This window comes from Falco naumanni, chromosome 3, assembly GCF_017639655.2.
Source record: "Falco naumanni isolate bFalNau1 chromosome 3, bFalNau1.pat, whole genome shotgun sequence".
Taxonomy (NCBI): domain Eukaryota; kingdom Metazoa; phylum Chordata; class Aves; order Falconiformes; family Falconidae; genus Falco; species Falco naumanni.
Genome location: NC_054056.1, coordinates 5,786,257 through 5,804,862, shown reverse-complemented (window position 1 = coordinate 5,804,862; position 18,606 = coordinate 5,786,257). Strand labels below are relative to the sequence as shown.

The window sequence follows — 18,606 nt, the reverse complement described above, 5'->3', positions numbered from 1 at the left end:
GGGAACGAGTGAGAAACACCTTCTGCAGAGGGGAGAGAAATGCTCCCCTCCATTCTCATCAGTCTGTCGTGCCAGTTTGATTAGAAGCCCATGCAATACCCTGTCAGCGTGCGAGGACAAAGGGACACCAGCACCACAGACGCAGCCATCCACGCAGTCTGCACACTGTTGCTATAACCCCTGCATCTCCTTTCCGCTCTAGCCTGAAAAGAGGGGAAGAGAATTCCACCGGATCAGAACTCCCAGCTGTGAGATTAGAGGCGACTCGAGCCCTTGGCCCACCAGAGCGCACAATGCGTACAGAACTATTCCGTACCATACCACAGAGGAGAACTGCAGTGAGACAAAATACTTCCCAATTAAATCAGTTGGTGGCTGATACAAAGCAGCAGCTTTATTAAAAGCTGATTATTCAGCAGCTGTTGATGCGTGGGCTGCTTCGGAGCTGCGCTCTCTGTGTTTCCAGCAGCTCTGGGTGATCCCTTGCACAGGAGTCACAGTCAAAGGCACCATCAAGACAACCCTCAACACACCAAAGCGAAACCGAAGGCTGTGCACACCAGGCGTTAGCGCTCCACTCCGGTTCTATGGCCAAAGACAATTTCCAGCCGAGGACACCAGGACGTTCACACAGGCTGAGGGTTTTAGTACCCATCTCACTGACCAGAAATGTAGTTACACAAATCCAAGGAACTACCCAAGGAAACGGGAGAGCAGGCAGAGCCCGGGGACCCTCACCGACTTCATTAAAGCTTTGCACACTGCGGAACAGATGCCGACAGTTTCATGCTCCTCTGCCTTTGATCCTTTCTGATGCTCTGGTGCTGTGTTGGGTATCTCCAAACACAACGCGTGGGTGTCCTAACAAAACACAGGATGCTGTTTTTCCCTTTATAGTGATGGAGAACCACACCACACACCAAGAGCCTCAGCTGCTTGGCTGATGATGCAAGGAATGAATAAGCATGAATAAAGACATAGAAACTGGGTGGTGGTTGTAGAAGTGAGGAGCACAGCCCCCACCCAGCACTGGGGATACCAGAGCTCTTGCACAACCCAGCTCACGAGCTGCTGTGTTTCTGTTTCTTTTTTATGCACCTCTGTCACTGCAGGCACTTACTCACCCAGCGCACTCCGGAGGTATTCCCTCATCTACAGCGATGGTAGGAATGGCTCCCGGCGCTGTGAGCAGCGGAACGCAGGTGCCAGAGCAGGGTTCCTCGCACGGGACTTCCATCATGCTCTGCAAAGCACGCGCTAACAATAAGAGCCTTGTCCTCAGCACGCTCCCTGAGAGCTCAGCAGCTAATTAGCGCTACTTGGTACCGTATTTTGGAAGACGATCATCAGCTAAAGTTGATTTGTAAACTTCCAGTTTTGTAGATGTTGAATAATTAATACAATTAACGGGCACTGCAAAAAAAAAACCCAAACTCCTCTTGGTGTTTTCATCTGAGACACCAAAGAGAAAACAGGTGCTGGGGACTGACTGTGCCCACAGGAGGGGTTACACTGGCAGGGAGCCCCTTTTATCAGGGCAGAAGCGTGGGAGAAGGAGGGCAGAAGCATGGGCACATCCCGCACCCCCGCCGCTTGCTCCCTTGGCGGCTGGACGCTGGGGCTTGCCCGGGCCATCGGGCCGCAGAAGGACGGCGCCTGTGCAAGCACGTGTCGAACCTCGGCGGTGCGTGTGTGCCCGGCCACCCTGCACCGTGCACCCGCCGGGCACATTTTACAAGCCAGATGATTCGAGCATTTCTGACCAGAGTCAGCACAAAGTAGCTGCCGGGTGTCCGGAGCAGGCGCCGCTCCGAGGAAGCTGCTCTCATTCGTCAGCGTGAGCCTTTTGCAAAACACAAGCGGGTTCATACTTTCACACGACCTTTGTTCGCTCTGAGGTGAATCGCCTTCATCACTCGTATCTTAACCTTCAAAAGGAGCTGGGGGGCTCCAGGCAAAGAGTCAAGAATGCTTTCACATATTTGGGAGCTCCGCTTTACGCAACCGCTCCAGCAACTTGCCTTTGCTGGGAGGGATGAACGATACTGAGCCAGTCAGCAAAACACCCACCCTGGGCAGGGGCGGTGGGGGGCGGCGGGGGGCGGCGACTGTGCCTGCTCTTACGCTGGCGTGAATCAACCGGCGTTTCCCTGCACACACCGGAGTTGCCACGATTTACAACCCCACCGCATCCAGGTTACACAGAAAAGCACAGAAAAGCACCTGGTTCTCTGCCTCCGCCCCACGAGCAGGAGGTGGGAGGAAGGAGTCTGCGCTGGGTGGACATGCAAAGCTCCAGCCAGGGCAGTTCTCACCCAGCAGAACTTAGGACGGGCTCGTAGCCAGTGTGAAACGACGATCATAAAATCCAGCAAAATCCATCGCTCTGCTGCTGGAAACCTAAAGTTACAATGCGAGCTGATTTTTGCTGGCGTAGATTTGGAGTAAGGCTACTAGAGTCAATGGCGTTAGGCTGGCGTAACTGAGAAGCAGACGGCTTGTGCTGTGTTTACACTGGTATGAAGTTACCCCCAAGATCAGACTTTTAGAACAAATCACTGAGGGACAAGAGGCCACCAAAAGCCCATAAAATCACACACACAAAACACCCCCCAGCTGCCTGCAGCCCCCCGAGACCAGCACAGCATCCCGCCTCCGCTACCAGGGGCTTCCCCCGGTGCCCCAGCCTCCGCCAGGGCATGGCAGCTCCTTGAGGAGAGCACCAGCACCCTGCAGAAACCTTGAGCGAGCCACCACGGTGCTGCCAGCACTGCCCGTCTGCTCTTTGTACTGATCCCTGGCGTTCAGGCCTCTCCAATGGCACGGAGGATGCGGTGCTTGCCCTGAGCCACCTGCCCCCTCGCCTCGAAGGGGCTGGGCGCTCCCTCTGCCACAGGCAGTGGGAAGTGTCTGCTTTCACCTGAGCAGCGAGTGCTCTTCACCCTCCGCAGGATGAGCCCTGTGCGCAGAGTCCTGCTGCTGCACGGAGCCCCTGCGCCCACCTGATGCATCAGGGAGATGAGGGGATTCCCGGGTGTCACAGCCATCGATGCTCAGCAGCGGGAGCTCCTGGTGTGCCCACGTTTAACTGGGACTGAAATCCTGCTGTAGCAAAGCTGCAGGTGCAGCCTCACAGCGTGAACGCTGCAGCGGAGAAATCCTGCTGAAAGAGTTTGTGATACAAAGATGAAGGAGCATAGAGTGCCGAGAGATCATCAGAGGTTGATAAGCCTTCAGACTTATCTGAGAGGCCTTCCTCATCGTGATAACGACACTGAAGTAATCCAAAATTCACCAGCCTGATGTGTTTCCACATTGTGAAAACCCCTTCCCAGTGGGAGCGGTGCTGCTCCTTCCCAGTCATGGGTCTCAGGTGCAGCTCTGACATGGGCAGAAAAAGTGGAGGATGAAGAGGAAGGAGGAGGAAAGGCCCTGCTTCTCACTGGTCAGAGGGTTAATTAGAAAATCAGTGCTCCCCTTGGTGTTTTTTTAACCTAAATGGGAAGCAGCTGCAGAGCTTTTAGCACAGGGTGAGGGACTGGTGTGAGAGTGAGCAGGTGTGAGGAGGAGCAGCACGTGGAGGGCAGCATGGCTGAGCTGTGCCTCCTCCAGCAGCAGCAAACCAGGGCATTTTTGACTCACTGAAAATTTCACCAAATTTGTGTAATCCCTCCACCAAAGGGATGTGCCTAGAACAGCTCAGGAACCTCCAGCCACCCACAGCACCGTGACGGCACGTCTGTGGCGGAATGGGGAGAGCCCTGGCTGGGCTGCGTGCGCTGGTGGAAGCAGAGGCGCAGAGGCGAGCAGGTCGGCAGCACTGGCCGTCTCTCAGCCCTTCACAGCTCAGAGGGACAAACCCCTCATGCTTGGGCAGCATGCGGTGCTCCACCAACCTCGAGTCCTTTCTGTGCCTCTGAGGTCACCTCCCTGCCTGGCTCCTGCCCGGCCCTTCCCGACTCCGGCCTCCGGAGCTGGGGGAAAACAGGTCACTTTCCGTCTTTGAACCTTTATTACTACGGAATATCCAAAACAACAAAACCAACAACACAGTTACAAAAGGAGTTCACAGAGAAATGTGAAGCAGCCTGTGTTTGAAATGCTGTGTCACCATACTGAGTCAAATATAAAACGATGCATATTTATCCGTATATAAAATATAAAAGGAACAATACATCAGAAATGTATAAACAAGGGCTATGGAGGCCTTTGTGGTATTTACAACCAGAAATACGGCGGGGGGGCGGGGGGTGGGGTGGGGTGTGGGAGCAGGCAGTGTCCGTTTAACAGGGAGTTTTAAAAGCATCTGTGAAAGTCTCTGTGGACAGAGAGAAGCTCAGTGCCGGGCTCAGCCCAGCTGGAAATGGTTTGAAGGTTCTGCGTGACTGGTGGGGTGGGAGAAAGCCAAAGCCCGGGGTGGCAGCAGCCCCGGGCCAAGGCAGACAGCACGCAGCGGCCGTCCCTGCCTCTGCCCAGGCTCTGCCAGCCGTGTTAGTGTAGCTTCGCGTTCCCAGCTGTGAAACAGGAGGTCAGGCCCATCGCCAGAAGGGAATAAAATAAAATAAAATAAAAAATAATAATAATAATAAACTCAACAGAGAGAAGTTCCACGTTCACATCGATAACAGATCTTCCAAGCAGTCTCCGGCCTGGCCCGAGGCGGGGCCCTCCCCAGAGGCCGGGGATTCAAGTAAAAGCAACCAGTTGAGGCACGAGGCTGAGTTCTGTTGGGTCAAACTTGCCAGCTTTGAGAGAAGTCCCAGTAAGTGCTGCCTGCGGCTCTTTATAGCTCCTTGAGGATGATCTGGAACTTGTTCTCTGCTTCCACCATGTCCAGGAGAAAGGCCATGTGGTTGCTGTAGTGCTGGATGATGTTGTTGTCCATGTTCACCAGGATCCTACGGGAGAGGGAGGACGGCTGGGTCAGACAAGGCATGTGGAAAGGTTTGTGGAGTGGCTTGCTCGGGAGGGCTGGGTGTCACCGCACACCCAGGATCCCCTGTCACGAGTGGGAAATCACATCACCGGCTAAGCCTCATGGCATGGGGGTGGCCCTCTTTGAAATGCCGCCGCACAAAATTCCCATTAAAACCCGCCGTTAGCGCCCTGCTATCGATCAGCGTGGCGTTACCGCAGCCGCCCTCCCTACTGCCTGCCCACCGGGCAGGTTGGCCGCTGCCAGGCTGCTCCGGGAGTCATGGCCCCGGGGAGGAACAAGAAGGCCCTGCAGCATCCACCCTCCCCAATTTGAGGGGCTCAGCCACGATTAATTAATTAAAGCCACAATACAACACAAAAGGAACATCCTGCAGAGCTTTTCGCAATTCTACCCTCGACATGCCTAGGCCCAGCGTTTGCTCCACAGGCAAATTAGTCTGGATTATGGCAGGGTGTGAATTTAGAGCAGAATTGCTCACTCCTCGCTTCTTGCCTGGATGCTTGTAGGGCTGCGTTATTCGGAACAAGCTGAGACTGCTTTGGGAATGGATGGAAGTGGTTTGGAATGGAATATCCAGAACAACCTCCCATGCAGACGTGCCCTGAGCCTTGCCTGGGAGCCCTTTCCGCGAGGAACACACGCAGGCAGGCTGAACTCCTGAATTCCCAAGGGCACACCTCCAGCCCTGCTGCGGATCACACCGCTTCTGGAACCAACTACACGGGAGACGCGGGGGGAAGGAAACATTTCAACAGCTGATTTCAACCTGAGGCTGCAGTTCTGTGCCAGGCAAGAGCCCCTCATCACTGTGATGGGAGTAACGGGGCAGCTTTGCGTCGCCCCACTGTGTTCCCATAAATCAGACGTGAAATTTGTAACTGTTTGGAGGAAACAAAGAGAACAAATTATCTTTCTTTGCAGAAAGCACATCCCCTCCAGGTTCCTGCTGGGGTCATTAATGGGGCAATAGCATTAATTGTGCAATGCTCCACAAGCCAAGATTAAAAACAAGAAAAAGAAAAGGCTGAGCATCTAACAAACCTAACGGCTTAACAAGCACAAACACGGGGCTCCGCTGTCCCCCCGAGCAACGCCTCGGAGGTCAGCGCAGCCACACCGGGCTCAGCGACCGCCCGTGTGATCCCAGCGTGCGCGGGCAGGCGCAGGGCAGCCCTGCCCCAGCGTGCCCAACTTCAGGGGGGTAGGTGGGAGTGTGTCCTCGTGTCCAGCCTGTTCTGGTGTGAGCCACGTCCCAGGGCTTGACGCTGAGACACAAACCCCTTCACCAACAGGCTAGCAGTTCTGTCACGGCGCGGCTGGGGAAGGGCATCGCACCCAGCGCAGGGGGAGGCTGGCACAGGTGCTGACACCAGCCACGGAGCTCCCTGGTGAATCATCTCACCCCCCGGCACCGGCCAGCAGCGGTGCTGGGGCTGCTGCGGGGCGAGGGGCCCAGGTCCCCGAGCCAGGGATCCCAGGGATGCCAGCCTCTGACAGTGCGGATTCCCAAGGGTGGGTTGTCACAAAAAGCCTTGCAACAGAGCGGCTCCAGTCATCACTGGCTAGCTTAGAGCAGGAAGCCGGAGAAGTCACCTGTACCTCCTGCCACCACACTTCCATCTGATTTCTCAACCACAAAAGATTCAAGGGAGCGTTGATGAGGAATCCGAGCCCTGTATTGTTTTTCTAGACCAAACCTCACCAAGATACGAAATTACTTATTATTGCTCTTGAGTCACCCTGAGACTAAGTTCATCTGAATGAGCTCATCACACGAAGGAGGCCCATGGCTGACAGCAGGTCCTCACCTCTGAAATCCAGGTAGCACCGGTGAGCTTCACTAGCTTACACCAGATGAGGATCTGACCCTCAAGCTGTAATTACCAAGAGAGGATTGTTTAGGGTGGAGCAAGAGGATAAGATATTCAAAGGAAAATTAAATCTGGGGGAGCAGGAAACAGCGTCTGACCCCACCATCTAGCAGACTAGAGAAAATCTTGTATGACTCCCACCTTCAGCCATAAACTGTGGCATCAGTCACGTCCAGCTTTCATTAAACTAGGTGTCAAATTTATTCTTTTTTTTCATCTTCATTTCCAGGTGTTGCCTTTTCTTTGCATTAGACACCTCTCTGCTCCTCCGTTTTGGGAAAGAGATGGAAAGGACATCTGTTTGTTTTCCTTCCCGATCGTTATTAAATAACATTCACTACTTATCAGATCAAGTAATGAACCAAACCAAAGCAAAACAAAGTAGAGGTGGCCTCTCCCCTGAAGCGCTGCCATTTCCTGGTCCACCTGCAAACTCATCACTGCTTGGATCTCTTGCCATGCAGATGCTCACAATCAGCTGGCTCAGAAAACTGCAGCCCAGCTGGAGTTACGCGAGGAGTTGCCCGCTGACAGCCTGATGACCTGTGATGGTCACATCACACGCCACGCCACAGCTGACACACCGGAGGTTTGGCTCAATCCTGAACCTGTGATAATAAACCATCCACCACCCCCGTCCTCTGCAGTTGTGCTCTGCCACCAGCTGCCCGAGGTGCTCCGCAGCTGGAGGTCTGGGGGCAACCCCTCTCCTCAGGCTGCCAGTGTTGCTTTTTTTCTTTGGGGAGAAAATTTCCATTTCTGGGGCTAGTGGATGAGCAGCATCTGACAACGCTGAGCAGTTCAGGAGCAGGTGGAAGAGCCTCCTGACAAAGTTGGGTACCTCCCTATAGCTCATCCATCATCTTAAAATTAGGACCGTATCTAGAACCCCTCCTAAATGGGGGAAGGTTGCTCAGTTGTGGATTTAGAGGCAGGGGGTGTGTGTTACAGCTTCCCAGTTCAGTGGCACCACATCAAGGCGTGGAGGAGAAGCCACGGCCTCGTCCGCTCCCACCCGGCAGCTGCCCCCAGCCTCACTTTAGCTCCACTCCACTCCAGGCACACAGGCTGAGTCCCATGGGGACCGAGTTATGGTGGCACCAAATGAGCTGGAAGATGCCACCCAAGGAGCTTTAGGACCTTCTCACTGCACTGTCACCAGAAAGCAGAGGCAGAAGCAGAACTTTGGACTAACCCTCGGCTCCCAGGGTTACGTTCCCTCGTCCCGTTACGCAGGGGACCCCTCGGGGCCGGGGGGCCCAGCTAGTGAGAACAGCAGGGCTGCACAACGTGGGACGGCACCAGCCCTGCTCTTCTTCTGTCTCAGACTCAAACCCTGGACCGGGGCCAGCAACAACAATGAGTTCATCTCCCAGGCAGTCACCGCTGCTGGCAGAGCCCGATCACATCGTGCTCGCTCTGCAAGAAAGGCTCCAGGTTCAGCTTTATGAAAATAAGCTTGAGAGTTGATGAGTCGTTCGTTCCCTTTCTGTCAGCTGAAGGGAGAACTCGCTGCCAGAGATGGGGAGAACCAGAGAGAGTTCTTACTCCAGAAAATATTTCTGAAAGTAGCACTTGGCCCCACATCTGGACTACTGCCCTCCACGGAAGACCAGCAGCTGGTTCTCAGCTCATGCAGACCCGCACCGTTCCCTGTCAGCCACGGGGGAGATGCACGTGGATCCTTCGCTGATCAACACCACGTGGAAACTGAGAAGCCGTTTCACGTTTGCTGCAGACCTCAGTCACCCCCCAGAGCTGTGCTGGTCTCAGCAGCGCCTGGCAGGCGCCTCAAGCAGGACCTGCATTTCTGTACTGGGGCCGCGCGGGAGCCACCAGTGCCCAGAAGGGTCTGATCCAGCACCTCCCAAAGGGAGTATGAGGTTTCCTATTGACCTCCCTGGGCTGGGACTGGGATGGCAAAGCTGGGGACAGACGCCCCCCTTTCAGCAATCCCCTCTCCTCCACCAAGGCCACCCATGCTGCTGTTTAGCTGGTACAGTCTGTTTCTGAGCCAGGGACATTTAGGCACTCGATTTGGAGAAGCAAACATTTATACCTCTCTGATGGCAGTAAGATAAGTTCTCCATAACCTCAGGCTTTTAGACTGAGACACAAAAGATCACCCATTAAACTACCCAAACAATTCCTCCTTCATCCAACTTCCTTTCCTTGGGAGACTTTACACTCCAAACATATAATACAAACAAGCATTATCCCAAATCTTTAAAGCCCAGAAAGATCTGAGTTTTATATGCTCCAAATAGCACAGAGTCACATGGCTTTACTTTTTATTATCTTGTTAAAAGTCTATTTCAGCCTATGGCAGGGTACCAAAGAGAATGGGGGTTTAGAGGCACAGCATTAAAGCAGATGAGAGATTAGCTTACCCTCTTTTGCATTTTTTGTAGACTTTGTAAATGCTTTCTTCAGGAAGCCCATATTTTTCTGAAATCTGTAAGAGAAAACATGGCAATTCTTTGTACTTGTAACATGAAATTCCTATGATAAAAATCAAAGATAACACCAAGCCAGGGGTATTTGGCAGCAAAGGATTCCCCGTCCCTTTTATTCGAGAAAAACGGGCCGAAGCAATGGCCTGAACGGGCCGATTTGAACATGGCTGTGGCTGGCAGTGGGCGGACAGACGGACGGGCTGCGGCTTGGCCTCAGTTCTCTTTCTGATGGCTACTGCCAGGCCAGGAACCCTGGGAACAATCCTCATTTTCTTCCTCTCATTCCCTGGCCTGTTTGGGCCTTGATGCTTCGCCCTGCTGGGCAAAGAGCCTGCTGAGCTCCTCCTCTGCTGATGCATCCAAAGGTGAGAGAAACTGCAGGAGGTGTTTGGCCGTGGCTGCTGTGGCTGCTCTGACGGCAGCTTTTGCTTTGGCTGATGGCAAAGCTTTCCAGAACTCTCTCAGGCAAGCACAGCTACGGCCTTAGGGTGACAGGAGTTCTGAAGCTTTTTCACACACATTTTCTGTAGAGGTTTTTTGATTCTTTGTGGTGAGGGATGGGGGAGGGAGAAGATGGCAAAGAATCCTCCGTGCTGACATTTTTCAAACTCTCTATTTTTAAAAGTTTGTAAAACAACAGAGCTTAAAGTGCAGCCATAAAGCCACCCCAAATCTGGGAGGTTTATTGTTTGTTTCCTTCCCAGCAATCTCCAAAGACAGGGGGGTTATCAGAGATGCTGCTGATAATAATCACAGAAATATGTCAGTGTGCTCCTCAAACACAGCACAGGGAATTCCAGCATGAGGCCAGAATCGGCTTCAGATTGCACATCTACAGCCTTGAGAATGGAAAGGATGTTTTACAATGGAAAATATGAATGTGTTTTCACAAGAGGAGACTTACAGTGTGATCTGAACAAAACATCTTGCCGTGAGGTGTGTTCTTCTAGCAACACACAGCCTGTGCCAGGAGCTGTGGGCAGAATTCACCTGCTGCTCACAATTTCCATTTCCATTCTCAAGAGAAAGCAGACACGAGATATAAGCAGACTTATGTCCAGCTTCCTATATACCACGTGCCATTGCCGTTTTATCTGCCATTTGTTCATGTGCCACGAGTTTTTTGATAACACTTACAGCTGTTCTGAGGCCCTGGAGATCTGGTGTCTTCAACATGAGAGCATCAAACACTTCCTCTGACTCCCTCCGCACGTACAACAGGACTGCAAGAGACAAAGCACAGCACTGAACCAGGGCTCCTCACAGCGTGCGCTCAGAGCCACGTGGCCTCACGTCATTCCAGATCCAAGGTTACTTGAATCAAATGGGCCACCGCATTCAAGAAGAGCTCCCATCCCAAGGGTTACCTCTCTGAGGATCTTCTTCCTTGGTCTGTTTTGGAGGTATCGGGTCAAACTCGTCCGTGAATGAGGCCCCACTCCGTTTTAAGGGCAGCCTACGCAAAAGGAATACAGTGCTCTCAAGAAGACTGAACAATAGTAACAAACAAAACAATTCCAGCAATTGAACTTTTGATTGAACAACCAATTACTCCAACAAACATTCAGCAATTAAATATCGGGTTTGTAATTACAGCAACTCTACCAGAGTTGCAACTTCCTGCCTAACACATACAGGGACGTCAGTGAGCACAGGCAGTGGTTTTGGGATCACATCATAATCAAAAGCCTTTTGCACCTTCATGTCATTGTTTCTGTGTTGATATCACCGGACAGCGGATCAAGCCCAGGGCAACTACTGGTTCTCCCCACTCCAGACACATTACAAGTGTGATTTCTGCTTCATTCCAGTTTATTTTACAGCAGTATCTGTCTCTGGTTCCTCAAATCCTTCAGTGATCTTCCTCCCCTGCCCTTTCCAACATTGTCTCAATAAGAACAGCGGGACGGTCATGACCACACTCATGCTGGAGTGGCTCACCGATAGGGAAAGGCATGTATCTGTGTTTCTGCATCCCTTGAGTCCATCCTAGGCCAAAGTTTAACACATATTTTGACACTCAGGGGCATCAGGGAGACACCATGCTATGTTACTTTACACCTGTAGATATATACTGCCCATGGATGTATATATCCCACATATATCCCATACCCAAAGAACCAAAGCAGCTGGTGGATGGGCAATACAACCTGCTGCATCCTTACCTGTTTGCAGAGTTGGGAACAGCAGGAGGGAGAACCTTGAAATGGAAAGGAAACATCAATCTTTCAGTTTGCACAGTATCATTGTGTGCCAGTGAAGCTGGGGAAGGCAACACGGGCACATTTTAAACATGATTTCCCACCTCCCAGTCCATCATTTTTCCTATGCAATTAAACCCAAACATCCCTATGTGTTTCTTAGATTAAATGAAACCTGACATAAAGAACCTCCACTGCCTGGAAGAGGCCTAACACATCTAGCTAGACCCAAAAGCAGGTCAAATCTCACAACCTGCTTGGGATCTGGGACCAAGTTCTTTGGTTGTAAACCAGAATTCTTCTAGTCCCTGGTTTTGATGCCGATACCTCAGTACAGCGGCCACTACAACAGGATGCTACAGTGTTGTCAGAGGTGGCTTTTCCCCCCCTTTTTGATAAACTGAGACAGTTGTTGCTTGCAGGAATACTGCTGAGCTCTGAAGGACGCTGGGTCTGGGTTTCCTTAGGCTCAAGGGGACAGACTGGGGCAGAGGACAAGTGAGAGATGTCCCACACATGCAGGGACTGAAACAGTCACATTTTTCTATAGTTTACTTTCTGCTACCACTCCAGTCCTCTGGAAGCTGCAGGTGATTCCTGTAAACCACAGGAATATCGGGCTGGAAGGAACCTGGAAGGGTTATCTTGCCCATCACTGTTGCATGACTATCTAGGCCACTCCTGAGAGCTACATCTTCAAGTTCACCACATTTCCACAGAAGAATTGTGGTTTGGTTTGGTTTTTTTACATAACACAAGTCATGTCTGGGGGACCGATCAGTTTGAAAATGACAGGGGTGACAGATGAGGGCAAGAGGTTGGTTGTTTTTTTGAAGGGACTTACCGTGCCACACCTCTGCAGGTTTGAAAAATGGACGTTGGGGATAAACAGGACTGGCTGGGTTTCGAGGTCAGTCTCCGGCCTCAGGAACGTGATTTCATTCCCTCTGAAGCCAGAGAGCAAACAGCCTTTCAGACCTACAGATGGAAAGTCCAGTTCATCTCAGTTCAGATGGCATGTTAAGAGGCAACTACATGCAGAGAGGGGAAAGCACCTGCCCAAGGCCGCCCAACAGAAGTATTAAAAAAAAGATGGGACCCTGCAGAACCGGGTCTCAAGGGCTCGCCCAGTGCCATCTCCCCTCGGGAAGGCTCCCTGCCAAGACCCCGGGACAATTTGGCAAGGCTGATTAGTATTAATGAAGGGCTTTGGTAGGAGCCCAGGCACAGACCTGACTGACAAGCTATTTCTGAATGGTGCTGATTTCATCAGGCTTGGAAATACCCAGGGCCAGATCTTGTGGAAGTTAACGGACAAGCCTACATGGATTTCAACACCCTTCTGATCAGGTAACAAACACTAGCACTGACCATTGTTATTGGAGTCCAGGCATTTTCCTTTCCTTCTGAACTGTTTCCTTTCGTCATCCCGCATTTTCCTCTCTGCTCCCTGCGGGGAAGATAAGGCAAAAATCAGGACGTTGTTCTGACATTGTCAAGAAAAAATCAGTTCTGACATTGGCAAGAGGGGGTGTACTGACCATCTCTGGGAGGTAAGCACGCTAAGGTAAAGGCAGCCTTTATTCAAAACTGCTCATCTCAGAAACCTACAGGCCACCCAGAACTTTCTGATACTTAGAAATGAAAAAAACCCCAACCCAACAACAAAAATGAAACTTGCTTTTAAAAATTAAAAGTGCAGACAAAAATAGCTGAGAGAAATTTTTCTGTGGGAACATATCTGAGGGGAAGAAGCTCTAATGAGATTCTCATCTCTTCTGCTGCTTAAAGACTTGTCAAAAATAGAGTTTATTATGAAGCACAATCCCATGTAGGTCTGATGTGGGGAAAACTTTCTAATGAGACTGTTCTACAAAGCCTCAGCAGTGCAGACACATCCTTGCTGTGCTTACTCAGCCGAGGCGGCTAACCACCTCTGTTCCTCAGCCCTGACTGTTCCAGACTCTCACAACCTTTCTTTTTTTTCTCCTGGAGTCACCGCGCAGCAGTTTAAAATTCCTCTTGGACAACCTGGTGGAAAAGCGGCGTTCTACCTTATCACAGAATATCTTGATCTGGCAGACGGCGCGGTGCACCAGCTGGCTGGTCCCATTGCCGTAGTCGTAAGTGTCTATCTGGAGGTTGAGCGGGACGCCCTTCACCCCCTTCTGAGAGGAGAAGTCAGTGCTCAAGCAATTCACCCCAATAAATACCTGCAAATAGGAACAGATTGATACAGCTTGTTGGGGCTGCAAATATTCCTGTCCAACAGCGATGACAGCAGCGGGTAGGGGCAAAAGCAGCTACTGAAACGTCCTCCCAGCCCTCACAGCGTCAGCCAAGCGTATGAGCTGTGGGTTTCCCACCCGAGCGCAGCCACCAGCCCTTCCCAGCCACAGGCTCCCCCCACACCGGTTGCAGCTCTCCATCTCTTTATTTTAGGCTATCCACCCCCGTCCGCCTGGGGATGTTCTTGCTGATATTTCTGATCTTTCATTTGAACAAGGGACCCTCAGACAGCAACACCCTGGAGGAAGGGAGGAGGGCTAGACTACAGCTTCAGGAATTACAAATCATTGCTGCTGGTGAAATAAATATTCATCACACACCGGTCTCCTTTATGATTAGGATGGAGTTACCTCCAGTGGAAACTTCTGAAAAAATGCTGAGCACAGATATAATCCCACATTGTATCTCCAAATTATAAATTCATTTGTGTGACCTTGAAATTTCCCCTGGACTCTGGGGACAGATTTGCAGCTGGAGAAGCTCCCACAGCTCCCTCAGCAGGGCTCTGGCTGAGGATTTCAGCCCTGAAACCTAATGTCAGATCTAGTCAGTACCTATATTTAGAAAAGAAAACCACTTCACTGTGGTGTGAAATTTAATTGGAAGAAGAGAAGTAACAGGTGCTACAGACGACCCAAATACCTGACCCCTCCTGTCGCAGCTCCCAGCCCTCACAGCTCTCTGAAGTCTCACCTTTACCTGCCCCAGGCCAGTGCATGCACAGAGTTTCTGCTAAGAGTTAAACCCAGTTTTGCTGAGGTGCCCCCGAGGGCTTGCCACATACCTGACATATTTCCATTTCTGACAACTTTGCCTTGAAGACATTTGTTAACCTCTTGGGTTGTAAAAGACCAAGGTCGCCTTTGGGCTAAAAGAAGGGCTTATTGAGATCCCAAAGCAAACCAGAGTTTTCCCAAGCTACCAGCTTCAGAGAGATGGGGTATTTATGCTTTTCTTTTTTTTCTTCATGACTTCATCTTGTTTTTATATGCTCCTTTCAGTCCACACTAGATACAAAGTGTTAAGGAGAGACTCTGAAGGGATGCAGAAGAGACAGCAGAGCTGGAAAGATGTGGATATAAGCTTTATAGATTTTAAGGTCAAAAGGGATCTTGTGACCTGCCTGGCTCCCTTCCACATCACACAAGCCACAGAAGGGTGTCAGTCATTCCTGCCTCAAAATGCTGCCTTGAAAGAAGGGTCTTTGTTTCCTAAGCTGTGGTTTATTTAAATAGGCTTCACCTACATGTGAGCAGAGCCCTGATCTAGGCTGCCTGCTGCAAAAGGCTTTCTTCAGAGTTATCCATCAGCACTAAAAAAACACCTCTGAGCCAGTCTCAGGTATACCCAGAGTGTTTATTAGCTAATGGCAATGCTTAAACACACAGAGAAGCATGGTGTCCTTCCCGGCTGTCCTGGCAGACAAACACTACCTGGGGCCACTGGAACGGCATTGTTTGGATTTGAAACTCTCTCTGTCTTTCAGCTGAGGCATGGGGGGAGCGCGCCTGGGCCCTCAGAAAGGAGGCTACAGGTTTGCTTCCCAGATCCCTTCCACAAGCAGTTTGTACCTTTGCTTCTTCGTGGATGTTCCACACGAAGGACAGCGCGTTGTAGGCTAACTCCTCGATGTTCTGCACCGTGTTGAAGTTTTCTTTACAGTCAGCTGAAATGCAATGGAGAAGCAGTTTGCATTCTGGCTGCAAAACTAGTTGCATCCCCTAGGCTTTCCGCGCCCCCAGAACCTGCCTCTCACTGACTCCAAGGCTACAAGGCGCCTTGTAATGTAACAGAGGCCGCCCGTGATACCGCTGGATAAGCCAAAGTGCACACATGTAAGGGACAGGCCAGAAATGAGTCACACGTATTGGCTGGTGACTGCTGTGTGAGTAGTAATGTTATGCAAAATCAATGCAGATTACTTCAAAATTCAAACAACCGTGTGTGTCTCGCTGGGAGCCACAAGCTACTCAGCAGGGTGCTCTGCTGGACAGACAAAACCTTCGTCTGGCCAAGCACAACACGCTGTAAAGCCTGTGTGGTGGCAGTGGAGAAGGACAGGCAGTACCAAAGCCTGTTCTAGCTCAGATTCCTAGATTCCAAGAAGCCATAGGTCACACCTGTAAGAGCCAAAATTGTGTCGCAGTTTCTATCTCTCTGACTGAGGCTCTTCTTGACGTCCCTTGGGCTCCTAGTGCGTGTCCCTACACTTGGAAAACAGCCTTAAACCCGCAAGGGCTCCTCAGCCAGAAAGGCTCTGAAGCCAGCAGACCAGCCTGCTCCTCCCCGCTTTCCCCCAGGCCAGATGCTGGAGCTTCAACTGCGTTACCGTGTCTTGGAAACGCAGTAAAATGGTGCTAGAAGTTATTGACCCCACCCAGCCATCGCGATCAAACAGCCCCGCTCATACCGACATCAATGACTCTCTGCTTGGCTGTGGGCTGGCGGGAATGCCAGTGTTTCCAGAACTTGAGCTGCTCCGTTGGGATCTTTTCATTGTCAAAAACAATCATCACAACACTCTGTAACACAGCGAGGATATCCCGTATCAGGATACACAGCAGCCTAACGCTTGGTGCCCTCACTGCCCTTTCCATCCAGGGCCAGCTTGGCGTCACTGTTAAAGTTTTATAGCTGGGGAAACTGAGGCAGGTGAGGGAAGGGACTTGAACACGGTCCTGAACACAGCCAGGAGCAAAACTGAGATGCCCTGTATGCCCTCTAACTGCGCTGCCCTTGAGGTTCCGCTGACTCCAAGGCATACAAGGATCCTGCACTGGAGGAATGTTTGCAGTGCTCCAGCAGGTATTAGGCTGGGACAGCCAAAATGGTCTTTTTCGAGACATTCTCAGTTTCAGGAATCCTTTAGGTCTTGAGATGTCCAAAGTCTAGCCCCTAAATACCCCTCAGGATTGGAGGAGCAGGTTTCTTTGTGGGGAACTCAAGCTCAGCTTAGTCTCAGGGATGGCTCTGGGGCTTGTCCACACATCCCAGGAGCAAGATGGGGAACCTCTCTCCAGCTCAGAAGTCTTCCCACCAGGGCCCCCAGCCAGCCATCGGCTAGGGAGGCCTTTTGTACATCCCTGACCGTACTGTGAAAGGTTTCAACTGCCAGGTAACATGAAGGCTGCTGCTCTGCATCAGAGGATTAACTTGCTATAAGTGAATCCATCCCATTCATCGCTTTAAGCCAACCTGAGCCACAAAGCCATTACTCTTCACGCTCAGCTCTGTTCCCAGGCCAGTACAATTGCTGGATGTCTGATTACAGCATGTGTCAGCAAAATTGTCAGTTTGTCTCTTACCTTCACTTTATTTGAGGACAAGTGTAAACATTTGCTGTCTCCAGCTGTCCGCAGCGTGATGGGGTAGAACTGTCCTTTGTTGAGGTAGGCCATGGGAGAGTCCCCAGATTTGATGTGAATGGCTTTGGGTGACCCCAGAGTGTATTCAAAGTCACTTGTATGGAACAAAGAGAGAATGATGAATAAGCACACGCTGCTGTTTCACTCCAAAAGCAAAAGAAGAGACATGCAAGTCTCCACCACTACAGGTTACAGACACTGTACACACAGGAGTCTCTGCCCTATTCCCCATCTCACATGCCCCTACACCATCAAGCACCTCCCAGCACAGCACGTACTGATCCTCCCCAACACCCTGTTCTCAGATATCCTCATTTTACCCTTTAGTTTTGGCTTGAAAAACCCAGCCCTGTAGATTATTGTAACCCCTATTTTTCTGTGGATGGCTACAGAACCATTGCATAATCAAAAGCCTCAACAAACCAAACAAAAATAGGTACCTGTGATGAGATTTTTACAACAGCCTCAACTCAGATTCCTGTCTCTAAATTCACACCCATAAATAGCTGGCCCGGGAAGACTGTGTCCTAATGGGTCCTGTAGGAACAGAACGACCTGCGGGACACTGACATCCACTTGTTTATCCAGGTCCTTAAAAATGGACTTGGAAGCCCACTTGTTGAACTCACAGTCTGGTGGGCAGCAACTTCAGACTTTACAGAAAAGATTTGTAGTGTTGCACAGAGGAAGGTGTCACTGTTGACAAGCACATTTAAAAAAGGAGCCTGACTTTCAAGAAGCCTTGCTCTTGGGCATTCACCAACACCCATGAGGATTCAAACCATGAGGCTACAGCTCAAGCTATTTTCTTCTGTGAGGAATCCGTGCAAGCCACCAGCTGTACACAAGCCTTCACACAGACCCTTCAAGCGCCCTGGAGCTGAGGATCATCGTATTCCTATTTAGTCACCAACCCATCTCTTTTTCCTGCTCCACCTCCCCTGCGATGCCATCTCTGAAGATAGGCTTGGCAACTCCTCTTATCTAGAGCCAGGAGTGCCAGAGAATGTTAGTGCACAAATAAACAGCAAACAGCAAAGCCTCTCGCTCACAAACGCGAGCTGCTGTCTGTGTGAAAATCCCCACGTCTGACAGCTGAGTCACAGAGTCAGGTGACTCAGGAGGCAAATAAAAAGTGGGAGGTGGAATAATGTTACCTGCTGGGAGGTTTGATGCGGTATCTAGAGCAGGAAAGCTCTGCCTGAGAGAGGGGTGGAGAGGAGGAAGAAATCTCTCGCACGTTTTAGGAATGACAGGCAGTGGCACCTTCTGAAATCAAGGGTCACTCACAGTGCTAAACCCAAAGTGAGAGCCTAAACCTTAGATTAGGAGGAGGCTGCTTATCGCCCTTATCAACTGTCATCCTCATCTTCTCTGTCATTTACCCCATTCCAAGTAAATTCCACAAGTAGCTTGTGGAAAAATGGTGCAGGAAGCAAGCAGGGCTCCCTGGGAAGGGGGCTGTAATGCACAGCAAACCCTCTC

At 51.0% G+C, this 18,606-nt stretch overlaps 1 protein-coding gene across 1 annotated transcript in view; it reads right to left on the bottom strand.

The window, feature by feature from the left end:
- Positions 1–4,258: 4,258 nt before the first annotated feature.
- The window catches only part of GRHL3 (grainyhead like transcription factor 3), a 30,809-nt gene continuing 16,461 nt past the window's right edge, over positions 4,259–18,606 (bottom strand). The window contains exons 8-18 of the mRNA XM_040587740.1: positions 17,062–17,215; positions 16,167–16,278; positions 15,328–15,422; positions 13,522–13,680; positions 12,839–12,917; positions 12,312–12,445; positions 11,432–11,466; positions 10,634–10,722; positions 10,404–10,489; positions 9,201–9,265; positions 4,259–4,898 (exon numbers count right to left, since the gene is read on the bottom strand). Of these exons, the coding sequence (XP_040443674.1) occupies positions 4,784–4,898; positions 9,201–9,265; positions 10,404–10,489; positions 10,634–10,722; positions 11,432–11,466; positions 12,312–12,445; positions 12,839–12,917; positions 13,522–13,680; positions 15,328–15,422; positions 16,167–16,278; positions 17,062–17,215 (1,123 nt within the window). The 3' untranslated portion in view covers positions 4,259–4,783. The remainder of the gene's footprint in view (positions 4,899–9,200; positions 9,266–10,403; positions 10,490–10,633; positions 10,723–11,431; positions 11,467–12,311; positions 12,446–12,838; positions 12,918–13,521; positions 13,681–15,327; positions 15,423–16,166; positions 16,279–17,061; positions 17,216–18,606) is intronic.